Below are 13,813 nucleotides of genomic sequence, written 5' to 3' on the forward strand. Positions count from 1 at the left end.
GGACAAATTCAAACTGGATTTCCACCCCTTCAGTCTACTCCAATAAGCAAAGAGATGGTACGGACTGTCGACAGTGCTGTCAAGTGATACTTGCAAGTGAATAACCCGTCCGCTGACACTCTTGGGTTCTGTCAGGGTCATTTTTGTTTTCATCTCATGGACTAAAGAGTTCAACTTTAGGAGAGGATTGACGTTTTGACATCAAAGCAATATTTGACTAAGTTACAGCATCAAGAAGTCCTAGCAAAACTGGAAATAATGGGAAAGAGGGGCAAAACTCTTGACAGGTTGCTTTCATACTTAGAACAAAGGAAGAGGACTGTGGTGACTGAAGGAAAGTCAGAGTCAGAGATAACTTTATAACTTTATTAATCTCCTCGTCGCTGAAAAAAACTTCCAGCCCTAGCAACATCCTTCTAAATCTTTTCTGAACCCTTTCAAAATTTCACAACATCCTTCCTATAGGAGAGACACCAGAATTGCACACAAATATTCCAAAAGTGATCTAACCAATGTCTGTACAGCCGCAACATGATTGCTCAACTTCTATACTCAATGTTCTGATCAATAAAGGAAAGCATACCAAATACCTTCTTCACTATCCTATCCAGCTGGAACTCATTTTCAAGGAGTTATGAACCTGAACTCCAACATCTCTTTGTTCAGCAACTCTCCCCAAGCTAAGTGTGGAGTGCTGGAAAAGCACAGCAGGTCAGACAGCAGCCAAGGAGCAGGAGAATCAACGTTTTGGGCATACACTCCAAGTTCTTACCATTAAAAAAGGTGTATAAGTGCTACCCTGATTTGCCTTTCCAAAATGCAGAATCTCATTTATTTAAATTAAACTCCATGTGCCACTCCTCATCCCACCGCCCCATCTGAATAAGAACCCGTTGTACTCTGGGAGGTAGCTTTTTTCACGGTCACTACACCTCCAATTTTGGTGTTGCTTGCAAACTTATTAACTATACCTCCTATGTTCAAATCTAAGTCATTCATATGAATGAAAAGCATTGGACCCTGCACCACTCCTTGTGGCACACCACTGGTCACAGGCCTCCAGTCTGAAAAAAGAACTCTCTACCACCACCATGTCTTCTATCTTCAAGCCAGTTCTGTATCCAAATGGCTCGTTTTCCTTGTATTCCAAATGATCTAACCAGTCTACTATAAAGAACCGTGTAAAAACAATGACTGCAGATGCTGGAAACCAGATTCTGGATCAGTGGTGCTGGAAGAGCACAGCAGTTCAGGCAGCATCCAACCAGCAGCGAAATAAAGAACTGTGTCAAACACCTTACTGAGGTCCATACAGATCACGTCCACCACTCCTCCCTCATCGATCTCTTCGTTACTTCTTCAAAAAATACTCAATCCAGTTAGAAAAAAAAATGATTTGCCATACACAAAGCTATGTTGAGATTCCCTAATCACTTCTTCTCTTTCCAAATACATATAAATCCTGTCCCTAAGGATTGCCTCCAACAACTTGCCCATCACAGATGTCAGGCTCACTATTCTGTAGTTCCTTGATTCTTCCTTACCACCTTTTTTAAATAGTGGCAGCACGTTAGCCAACCTCCAGTCTTCAGGCACCTCATCTGTGACTATCGTTGACACAAATGTCTCAGCAAAGTGCCCAGCAATCACTTTCCTATCTTACCAGATTTTTAGTGAACGTCTGATCAGGTCCTGGGAATTTGTCTACCTTAAAAGGATTTTAAGACATCCAGCACCTCCTCTGCTATATGGAGATTTTTCAAGATGTCACCATCCACTTCCCAACATTCTAAATCTTCTATGTCCTTCTCCTCAGTAGATGCTGATGCAAAATTCTCAAGTCATAGCAATCCCAGGCATCACTGCCGGAGCTCTTCAGGTAGGCCAAACACTTTCAGTAGCTTCAACAATAACCTTATCTCCAAGATGAAGTCAGATTGCTGAGGTTGTTCTCTGATGATTGCACAATGTTTAGCACTATTTGCAAATTCTCAGATACTGAAACAAACAAACAGGCATGTCCATATGCATTTTTACTTGTACAAATGCCAAGGCTTGGGCTAATAAAGTGACAAATACTATTTGCACCATGCAAATGTCAATGAGAAATAATTTAACTTTCCTGTGACATTTACTAGCTGGGGTCCAGTCAGTCACATCCCTGTGTCTTCCCATCACTGAATCCCCCATTATCAACTTTAAAAAAAAATTAATTTCTGGGATAAGAGCATTGCTGGCTAGGCAAGTATTTGTTGCCGATCCCTAATTGTGCAGTGGGCAGTTAATAGCAAACCAGATTACTGTGTGTTTCTTTCCTAATATGGATATTTGTGAACCAGATGGATTTTTTTCCCCTGACAATCATTCGACAATGGATTCATGGTCATCAGTGGACTCTTATTCTAGATATTTAAAAAAAAACATGGAATTTGCATTCCACCACCTACTGCGGCAGGATTCAAACCTGGGTCGGCAGAACATTGTGGGTTTCTGGATTAACAGATCAGTGGGAATACCACTAGGCTGTCAACTCCAACTGGACCAGCCATTTGCATGCTGCAAATGAAACAGCAGGCTGAGACTGGAAATTCTGTGGTAACTCATCTGCCCAACCATTGTGCACATTCAATAAGACAAGTCAGGAATATGACGGAACTCTCTCCACTTGTTGCTGCAAAATTCATTGCAGCAACACACCAAGGATTTGGTGGGATGCCCTTCAGAGGGTTGATACAGACTCAAATGAGCCAAATGGCCTCAATCTGCATTGTAGGGATTCTACGATTCTAAAATGTTGGCCTAGCCAACGACACCCAAATTCCACAAAAGAGCTGAGACTAGCTATTGCACATCAACCATATTCAGCATAAAATTGTTTCATAAAGATACAAATTTCATACTGTTTCAACATAAATCAAATTTCACAGATTAGCATTGTAGAAAATGCATTAATATTATCTCAGTCTTTAAAAAATTTCCTTCAATTTCTGAACAATGTGTGATTGTAGTGACTGAAGGTAAGTCAGAGTCAAAAACGTACAGCACAGAAAAAAAAACCCTTCAGTCCAACTTGTCCATGCCGACCAGATATCCCGAATCAATCCAGTCTCATTCAGCAGCACTTGGCCCATATCGCTCTAAAGCTCTCTTATTCATATACCCATCCAGAGGAATTTTAAATGCTGTAATTGTATCAGCCCCCACCACTTTCTCTGGCAGCTCATTCCATACATACACCACCCTCTGCATGAAAGAATTGCCCCTCAGGTTCCTTTTAAATTTTTCCCCTCTCACCCTAAATCTATGCCCTCTAGCTCTGAACTCCCCCACCCCAGGGAGAAGACCTTTGATATTTACCCTATCCATGCCTCTTATAATTTTAGAAATCTCTAGAAGGTCATCACTCATTCGTAACCCACATTCTACAAAAAAGCTCTATGACCAGCTATTGCATATCAACACATTCAGCATAAAATTGTTTCATAAAGATACAAATTTCATACCATTTCAACATAAATCAAATTTCACAGAGATTAGCATAGTAAAATGCTAGAAAACACATTAACATTAATCTCAGAATTTTGAAAAGTTACCTTCAATTTCAGAACGATTTATTATATCAGCTGCAACAGCATCTACCTCAAGTTCACAAGTGCTCTGCCGATCAATGTCCTGAAGAACTAAAGAACTGTAACATAACCAAGAGTTATTAATGCATTGCAAAAAAGACTTGATATTTTTCAATAAAACTGCATCATTCATATTCTCTGGCGTTAGTGAAAGTTGACCAAATGCAGTCCATGTCTCTTGCAGGCGTCATAAATTTACAATCACTGGTTCTACTTATTAAGTTAATAAACATATCTGAGGAATGAACCTTAACTTTCAAAACAGACAGCTGGTGGGAGATGGTGAAAACTCAAAATAATAAAAACAGCGTTGTGGTTCTGTTCGCTGAGCTGGGAAGTTGTGTTGCAGACGTTTCGTCTCCTGTCTTGGTGACATCCTCAGTGTTTGGGAGCCTCCTGTGAAGCGCTTCTGTGATCTTTCCTCCGGCATTTGTAGTGGCAAATGCCAGAGGAAAGATCACAGGGGTGCTTCACAGGAGGCTCCCAAGCACTGAGGATGTCACCTAGACAGGGGACAAAACGTCTGCAACACAAATTCCCAGCTTGGCGAACAGAACCACAACGAGCAGCCGAGCTACAAATCTTCTCACAAGCTTTAGTAGAAACAGTGCTTCTCATCTCCAGATGCCTTTAGATACTCCAAACCATACATGTCCCAATAATAGTTGGATAGGAATCTTTTCCGACGTCCATTAATTCAAAGGGCACTGAATAACTCATCCAATGTCATCATATAGGGTGCTGTCCAACATTCTGCCTCAAATGCCACTTTCCACACACTGCAATCACATCCACATTATGAACTCCATCTAGTCAAATACTGGATCACTACTTGCCTGCCAATCTTTAGTGCATTAACAAAAACCAAAATCAAAACATGAAAAAACAGCAAGAAGAAATAACGGTTATATTGAATTCCATTGACAGTGATTAAACAAGTTTCTTTGTTGTCCTAGGGTGATAGGGTGCCCCCCTGGTGCCAGGGACAAGGACATAATGGAACAACTACAAGACATCTTGTGAAGAAGCATTAGCTAGAAGTCAGTCCACACTGCTACGAATGACAAAGGTAGCAAGAGGAATGAGAACTTAGATTTCAGGGAGCTAGGAAAGAAATTAAAATGGACTCCAGATTACTCCCAGCGCCATGTGCTAGTGAGCATAAGAACAGGTCTGATCTATCAAATATACTGAAAAACTGCTGTAAGGAGGAAGGGCATCAGATTTGAAGAACTGGAACCAGTTCTGGGTAGTGGGATATACGCTGAGTGGGTTACACTTAACAGAACTGCGACCATCACCTTTGTGTGGAGATTTGCTAGTGCTGTTTAAACCAGCTTGTCAGCAGATTTGGACTAAAAAGTTGTGAATTCATGGAATGCCCTGCCAGTAGCAGTGGTGGACTCTCCCTCTTTATGGTCACTTAAGCGGACATTGGATAAGCATATAGAGGTTATCGGGCTAGTGTAGGTTAGGTAGGCTTCGGTCGGCGCAACATCGAGGGCCGAAGGGCCTGTACTGCGCTGTATTTTTCTATGTTCTATGTTCTAAAAGGAAATCCAAATTGGAAGAAACCAAGGTTGGCAACAGGAAGCCAAAAAGATGCTAATAAGATAAGAAGGAAAGAGAAACAGAGCAGAGCAGAGCATGGAGTATGCTTCAAAAGAGGAATGATGCCAGAAGAACAAAGTTAAAGGCACTCCACCTGAATGCACACAGCATTCGCAACAAGGTGGATAATCGCAAAGCATGAGCACCAATACATGGGTTTGGGTTATAAAAACCACAGTCTGAATGGGTATGATGTAATTGCTGTTACAGAAACATGGCTGCATGGTGAACAGGACAAGGAAATGAATTTAAGGGAATTCAACATTTAGGAAGGACAGACAAAAAAAAAGTAAAAAAGGTGGAGTTGCATCAACAATACAAAGATTGGATCAGAACATCAGTAAAGGGAGCAGCTCAGCTCAGAAGAGCAACGTTGGAATCTGTTTGGATGGAACTCGACACAGCGGTTCAGGGTGGGAGGGAGGGTGGGAGAGCGAGAGAGCGAGAGCGAGCGCGAGAGAGAAAGAAATGGCATGAACACCACACAGTTACCATAGATAATTTAAATCTGTATAAAGACTGGGTAAATCAACAGAGCACTAAAAAAAAAGGAGGGCAAATTTCTGGAGTCTTATTAATATATTCTATTTTTTAAAAAAAAATTAACGAACCATCTAGAGGACATGCCTTTAGATTTAGTGTGACAATGAAAAAGGGTTAACTAACAAACTTGCTGAAAAGTAACTTTTAGGGATAAGTGAACACAATGCAGTAGAATTTCACATTATATTTAAAATTGAGCTAGTTCAAACTGAAGCAAGGGTGTTAAATTTGAATAAAGGAAGTTATGAAGGCATGAGGCACAAATTAGCTGACGCTGATCGAGAAAATATATGTTAAAAGGCATGACTGTACATAGGCAACTAGTAGTCTTTTAAAGACTTACAACTATGCATTTCTACGGAGCAAAATCCCAAAAAACAAACAAAGACAGGACTTGTATAATTAATGAGCGTGCCCTGGATAGAGTTGTAGAACAGAGACACTTTGGGATTCAGCTACATAATTCTTTGAAACTAGCATCACAGAGTTAGACAGGGTGGTTAAGGTGTTTAGCACTCTTGTTTTCATTTCTCAGACCTTTGAGTATAGGAATTGGGATTTCATGTTGAGGTTGCACAGGACATTGGTGAAGCCTCTTCTGGAGGAATGAGTGTAGTTCTGGCTGTCCTGCTATAGGAAGGATATTATTAAATTGCAGAGGGTTCAGAAATTTTTTTTAAAAACCAGAATTCTGCCAGAAATGGAGGTTTGAGTTTTAAAATTGGTTAAACAGGCTGAGATTGTTTTCACTAGAAACCCTAGGATGTTGAGGGGTGACCTTAAAAGGAGGTTTATAAAACTAAGGGGCATAAATAAGGTGAATAGCGAGGATCTTTTTCCCAGAGGGTGGGAGAATTCAAAACTCGGGGGCATATTTTGAAGGCGAGAAAAGAAAGTTTTTACAACAAAAAAAAGGACAGGAGGGACAACTTTTTATTTGTTAAACAGAGTTGTTCATGTGTGGAATGAACTGCAGAGGAAGTATTGGATATAGGTACAGTTATCCAAATGTCTTTTGAATGTTGTAAGTACATGAATAGGAAAGATTTGAGGGATATAGGTCAGATGCAGGCAAGTAGGACCAGTTGAGGTTGGGAACATGGTCGGCATGGACTAGGTGGACCAAAGAGTCTGTTTCCACACTGTAGTACACAAGATTAAGAAGAAGGGCTTATAAAGCCGTTAGAAAACATAGTAATTCTGAGGACTCGGAGGTTTATAAAATATAACAAAGGAGGACCAAGGAACTGAAAAGAAAAAAAAGCGAGATAGAAATATGAATACAATTGAGCAAAAACAAATTCAAATCTCAAGTATATAAAAAGGAAACGATTGTCTAAAACAAAAATAAACATAATTTATAATATGCAACAGAGAAGTAGCAGAGAAGCTAACAGATTACTTTGTGTCTGCTTACATAGAGGAAGATAACCGAGCTCCTAGAACTAGAAATTCAAGTGGAGAATGAGAGGTTCATAGAAATGAGCATTATTAAGATTATAATGGAGAAAGTAATTAGGCTGAAATTGAAAAATCCCCCAGGACCTGATGGTCTTCAACCCAGAGTGTGTTGAAGGAAGTGGTTACAGACATAGTTAATGCATTCTTGATTAACTTTCTAAATTCTGGAATGGTTCCTGCAGATTGGAAGGTAACAAATGTCACTCACAGGGAGTGAGAGAGAAAACTGGGAATTACAGAACAGTCAGCCTTACCTCATTGGCAGGAAAATACAAGAACCTATTAAAAAGGATAGGTAAAAAGACACTGAATGAACATGATCTGACTGGCCGTAGGCAGCATGGATTTGCAAATGGCAAATAGTGTTGGGCAAACCTGGCTGTTTTGAAGATGCTAGCAATAAAATTGATAAAGGAGGAGTGTAATAAGTGCAGCTTACTTCGAACTTTAAAAGGCTTTTGTTAAGTCTTCCAGGGAATGCTGGTTGGGAAAAAAGAATCAAAACATGCAATTAAAAGTACTGGTGTGGATTAACAAATCAGATGACAGACAGGAAACAGTAGGAATAAATGTCATTCTCACATTGGCAGGTTGTGACTAGTGGGGTATTGCACAGATCAGTACTTCGCCCCAATTGTTCACAAACCAAAATCAATTATTTTAGAATTGGGGACCTAATGTAATGTTTCCAAATTTGTGGACGACACAAAGCTACGTGGGAATATGTGTGGAGAAAGACGTAAAGCAGATTCAGGAGGATTTGGACAGGTTAAAATGAATAGTAAAGAATATGCAGATGGCATATAATGTGGGAAAAGAACAGATTAAGTGGAAAGAGATTGCAAAGTGTAGACATGTAAAAGTGAATTAGATGTCTGATCAATGAGTCACTGATGGCGACTTGATAGTGAAGGTGCAGCAAGCTATTAGGAAAGCTAGTGGAATATTTGCCTTTTTGTAAAAAGACTTGCATGCAGGTGCAATGAAGTATTGTTTTAAATGTACAGGAGTTTGGCTAGCTTGCACCAAGAATACTCTGCAGTTATAGTCTCTCAGGAAAGGTATTATCATAGAGGCAGTATAATGAAAATTCATCAGATTTGTTCTTGGGATGACAAGACTGCCCTGCGAAGTGAGAATGCGAAAACTGTGGTGGTGATCTTACTAAAACTTACAAAATACATGAAGGAATAGATAGGATAGTTGGATGTAATTCCCACTTGGCAAACGTAGGACCAGGGGAATACAACATAAATTAATAGGATGCCACTTACGTGTGAGAGGAGGAGAAATAACATTTACTTACAGGGTTGTGAACCTTTGGAATTCTTTATCCCAGACAGCTGTGGAAGCTCAGTCTGAGTACATTTATGGTATAGATGGTAGATTTTTGATTAGCAATGACATACTGGTTTATGGGAATAGGGTGAGTAACAGGCAATCATAATCCACAGTTGGCTGAATGATCTACTCCTCTTTCTGTTCTATAAACTAGAAATTATTATATTGACAACATTCTTGATCAAATTGCTTATTGGCACAACTTTACAGATCTCCCACTTCTGGCTTCTCCCACTTCTGGCAACTCAACTAAATGTTTTGTAATCAGTTGCTGAGGACAGGCCGAAGTTATGGATTGTAGAAGATACTTTTATTGAGGTGAAATGAAGTTAGATCTTGCCCAGTATCCTCCAAAGTGACATCAAATGCCAAATAGTTCTTGGGTAAACTGCATCAGTAAAATGCAGTTAACACAGCTAAGGTACTGACTATTTCATTTAAAAGAAAAGCAAGGTAAGAATAGGTAGAATTGAAAAGTAGCACCAGCAAAGAAATGAGAGAAATGAGAGAAAGTGGTCAAAGACGAGATTGAAACATGCCATTGTAAGATGTAGGTAGTAAACCACGGGGAGAAATGTAATGAGACAGAAAGGGAACAGAACTTTTGCACACAGGGCCATGACAGCTGAAAGCACTGGCATTAAACATTGAGCAAGGAGAGAAGTGGGCCTGTGCAGACGGGCATAGCTAAAACAGTGAAAAGTGTAAGCAAGAAGTCAGAACAACAGCTATGGATAGCTGGATAATGCTACAGAGGGGTTTGTATGATGAAAAAGTAAATAAAATAATCTATGCACTGGGGAGTGGAAGCTAGTGGTAGTCAGAGCAACAGGCCAAAATTAGTTATCACTATAATACCATTTATTTTATTTCTGAAAATATATTTTACTGAATTGGAGTCTTCCTACTGGATACATTAGAATTTCATCACGTCACTGGATTACTAGACTCGTAACAAAACCACTACACCACCATGCCCAGCTTTAAATAACTAAAAACATCGTTTTACCCATGTGAAAAGGTCAATACTAGAATCGGAACATGGGCAAACCTACATCTGAAAGTAGAGTTTCGAATGTAAAAAAAAAAGTTAAACCCAAAATATTTTTTGTTCCTGGCTAACCTTGGTAGGTCATTTTCCTCCCATCTTACAAAGGAACAGGTAAAGGACTTCTCTGTTGATGCTGGTGATCCCTTAGACTTGGTGGAGATAGGGCTTTTCCAAGACTTTTCATTCTCTTTGACATTGGTGTTGCTCAATTCTAAACCAGTTTGTTCAGGAAGGCATTCTCCATGTTGGTCACCTATGGTGAGAAACCAAATCTCTTTGAACTTGACACATTGTAAGCAAATGCAAGTCAAACTGCAGAAAACATGCTTTTACACAACTTTTTGAAACACTGAGTCATAGTAGTTTTCTTCCTCCAAGGACTTGCCTCAGAAAGAGAGAGATATAAACTTGCTTGATAATTGTGCATCAATTGTATTTTATTGCAAGATGGAGAACATTAATTGGGGCCTGACCTCCGTACTTATAAAATACACAAACTTTGGTATGCTCGAGTTAAGAGGTAGACGTCTGTAAATGTTTCAGTTTAAATAAACGTTAGATCAAATACACACTGGTTTCAATTACGCTTGGCCAACTGGCTTTCCATTCTTGTAGTTAGGATAGTAGAATAGATAGATTGGCTGATATTTCATAAAATTAGATGCAAAGATTAAATATTAACTGATTGCCAGATCATAAAGTTAGGTAATTTCAAAACTGCTCAAAAAACTGGTTCCAAAGAACTACAATGTAACCAAATTGTGTTTATGAAACCTCCCCACGTTACACAAACTGGAATCTTACAGTACACAAAAAATAATTTCAACACAGCGCTTAATGGATTTTTCTACTTTCTAATCATTAGTCATTACTCTGTCCACCTCCACAGTACTGAGATTATAATTCCTCCTTCCATTTTGTTCCCTTATCATCTCCTTATTTTTTTGTCTCCTACATTGTCTTCAGGTGTGACATCAGAACTCCCAATTGACAGAACCTACTAAAAAAGTACTTTGATGTGACTGACTTAGCAAAAGAAAAATGACCAAATTGCAAACTTGTTCCTCTGCAGTTTTAAGGCTACCATCTCTATTTATACCCTCTGAGGCCAGCATAAGATCTGGAATCTCTTGCAAGAAATTGGTTAAACTCAGTAGTTAATGTTAGGATTACTGTGCCTCATCATAGTTGTTATAAAATCTTTTTCTGATCAACTTAAAATGTAGAACTAAGGGGTGATATAGAACTACAAGCTGAACTTGAGCCAGTGTATTGGTCGGACACCACAAAAGCACAATTACTGATTAAGTTACCTTTAGTACTCAGTGCAACCACACATCCACATTACCTGAAAAAGGTTCAACAGGTTCTCCTAACTTAGGAGAATTTGGTAATGAGCGGTAAGAGAGCGAACTGTAAGTTAACTTAAAACAAATGCTGTTTAACTAGGCAAGGAATGAACCTGCCTAGCAGCTTTCAGACATGTACTTTTATACCAGCCACATTGCAATTTTGATAATTTTTCCAACTGACATTAGCTTCTGGGTGCTCAACTTCATACACTGTCCCAAACCAAATGTGTACAGACAGTTAGCTTCAGCCAACTGGACTCTATAAACAAAGATACCCATTCTTACCAACACAGAAACTGAGAAATACATTTTTTTTTTAAACAAAAGCTTCAGTGATATCACTGATGATTGGTTACTGCATTTTGTCAACTTTCAATCTTACATTAAAAAAAACTCTAATCATAATTGACTGTTTTACCTTTTCTCTGTGTTTTTCTGAATTTTACTGCTGCAAGGTGAATAAGGTTCATGCCATACAGATTATGATCAATGAAGAGTTGCAGGAGGTAAGGCAAATGAGCTTCATACGGCTGGTAGGATTTGTTCATAACAGCTCCTCCTTGTAATAACTCACAGACCCTAAGAAGCAAAGCAGAACTTTGAGGTGTAGTCTATCTAAACAAATAATAATACTGCTCATGGAATTGCAGTATTTCATTACGTCGACAGCATATTGCTGCGTCGTTTAATTTTTGCAAATATTACAGCCTCCATAAAAACACTAGGAAAACAGAAAATTTCCTTGTGAACAACAGCATAGTTATAAATCATAAATAGACAAGATAGAAGGAGCAGGCCATTCACCCTTTCGTACTTGTTCCACTATTCAAAGTGATGATGGCTGAGCATCCAATTTTTCACTGTTGCCCCATTAATCATTTAACCCCAAGAATTATATCCTAATTCCTTCTTGGAGAATGATGTTTTGGCCTTAACTGCTTTCTGAGAATTCCACTGGCTCACTACTCTGGGTGAAGAAATTTCTCCTCATCCAGTCTTATTTGGCCTACCCGGTATTTTAGACTGTGACCCTCTTTCTGGACTTCCAGGTCATCAGGAAAATCTTTCCTGTGTTTATAGTGTAGCGCTGTTAGAATTTTATAGGTTGAGATTCCCCTTCATCCTCAGAAACGTTGCGAATATATTCCTAACTGATCCAGTTTCTCTTCGTACACCTGTCCTGCCAACTGATGAATCAGTTTGGCAAACCTTCATTGCACTCCCTCCATAACCATTACATCCTTCCTCAGATATGGAGGTCAAAACTGCAAAAATCCTCCAGGAGTGGTCTCACATTGCAGCAAAACACCCTGATCCTTCACTCAAATTCACTTACTGTGAAGGCCAACATGTCATGTGCCTTCTTTACTGCCTGCTGCACCCACATGTGAATCACTTCCCACTTCTTTCCAACTTCCATTAATTTAATGTGCCAACAAAAAAGAAATTTTCCCCAAGCACTCTTACACATCACGAGTCCCTTTTGTACATTAATCTATCCTGCGAGTTTCTCCAATTAGAATAGTCATGACCTAATTAAGAATGTGCAGCATAGAGTCAGATGTACAGCATGGAAACAGACCCTTCAGTCCAACCTGTCCATTGCACAGAAGTAAACAGACTTTGTCCAATTTCATGTCACAAGATTCTCAAACCAGAGATGAAGAATCTTCTTAGCATCTGTTTGGGCTGGTTCCAAATATAATTCTCAAAAGGCTCAATCTCAAGCATTTGTTTAATTTTCATCATTAGATAATTATACAATTCAGCTTTGGCTCGGTGTCAACTTTGATTCATTTAAAAATTAACTGATTAATTTGCATAGCATAACACTAGCTCGACTAAATCGTTTTTAGACGTTAAAATTAACAAATAGGACTTCAAAGATGGACTAGGAATAAATCATGCATGGCAAAATAAAAAAAAAATTCTCAGCACACGGAAGTCCAATGAACAACCAAAGATACACAGTTATATATTTACACCATTCACAGCTGAATGGAACTACCTTGTCTTGTTTTAATCTTACATAGAGACACACACAGTCATAATCAGGTAACCTCTGCACATATTGTCATAAAAATCCCTGAAGGGAACAGCCAAGTGAAGTTGCAATTTCCCAGAATACTGCCTCTCCGCAATATCATGCAAAAGGTGTGAGGCTGAGTTGTATATGGACACAGTCAGAAAACAGTAGGTGCATCAGACCATCACCTTTCCTGACCCCTCTCTGCCTCGAAGATTTCTCTTCCAGTATCCAGTTTGGATGTGCTGCAACCTTCACCAATTAGACATTGGGATTTCACTCTTCCCAACCTTTGATAATCACTACTGACTATTTCCCTCACCACGCACTATTTTAGCTAATCAAATTCTCCCAGTTTTGGCATTCTATTTAGAGGGGTTGATATTCCAATCCCATATCTACCTTGCACCACAGAAGTCCACTTACTTCCAACTCAAGTAATTGTTCATCTCCATCCTGGATGCCAAAACCCTTACCCATGCTTTTGTTACCAACAGCTTAGACTATCCCAAGACACTACTGGATAATCATCCATTTTCCACCTTCATAAATTTCAGCTCCTCTAAACCACTGCTAGCCTTATTCTACATCATACTGCCCTAGTAAGCTGTCACTTGTATTTGTGAAACTAAGTGGATCCCTCTCCTCCAATGCCACATTTAAAAATTCTCATTTTTCAATCTCCCCATGGCCTCATTCCTTCCTCCTCCCTCTAACCTACAGTTCTGCATCGTTTTAAACTCGGTTACCACATCTTAGGCCTGCCCAATCACTGGCAACAGTTCCCTTGACTTTCAAT

The 13,813-nt window shown here is 39.3% G+C and overlaps 1 protein-coding gene across 1 annotated transcript in view; it reads right to left on the bottom strand.

Annotated features, from left to right (window-relative positions):
* The window catches only part of rev3l (REV3 like, DNA directed polymerase zeta catalytic subunit), a 213,889-nt gene that overhangs the window by 119,098 nt on the left and 80,978 nt on the right, over window positions 1-13,813 (bottom strand). Inside the window, exons 4-6 of the mRNA XM_060848723.1 lie at window positions 11,407-11,567; window positions 9,709-9,889; window positions 3,594-3,688 (exon numbers count right to left, since the gene is read on the bottom strand). Of these exons, the coding sequence (XP_060704706.1) occupies window positions 3,594-3,688; window positions 9,709-9,889; window positions 11,407-11,567 (437 nt within the window). The remainder of the gene's footprint in view (window positions 1-3,593; window positions 3,689-9,708; window positions 9,890-11,406; window positions 11,568-13,813) is intronic.

This window comes from Hemiscyllium ocellatum, chromosome 3, assembly GCF_020745735.1.
Source record: "Hemiscyllium ocellatum isolate sHemOce1 chromosome 3, sHemOce1.pat.X.cur, whole genome shotgun sequence".
NCBI classification, from domain to species: Eukaryota; Metazoa; Chordata; class Chondrichthyes; order Orectolobiformes; family Hemiscylliidae; genus Hemiscyllium; species Hemiscyllium ocellatum.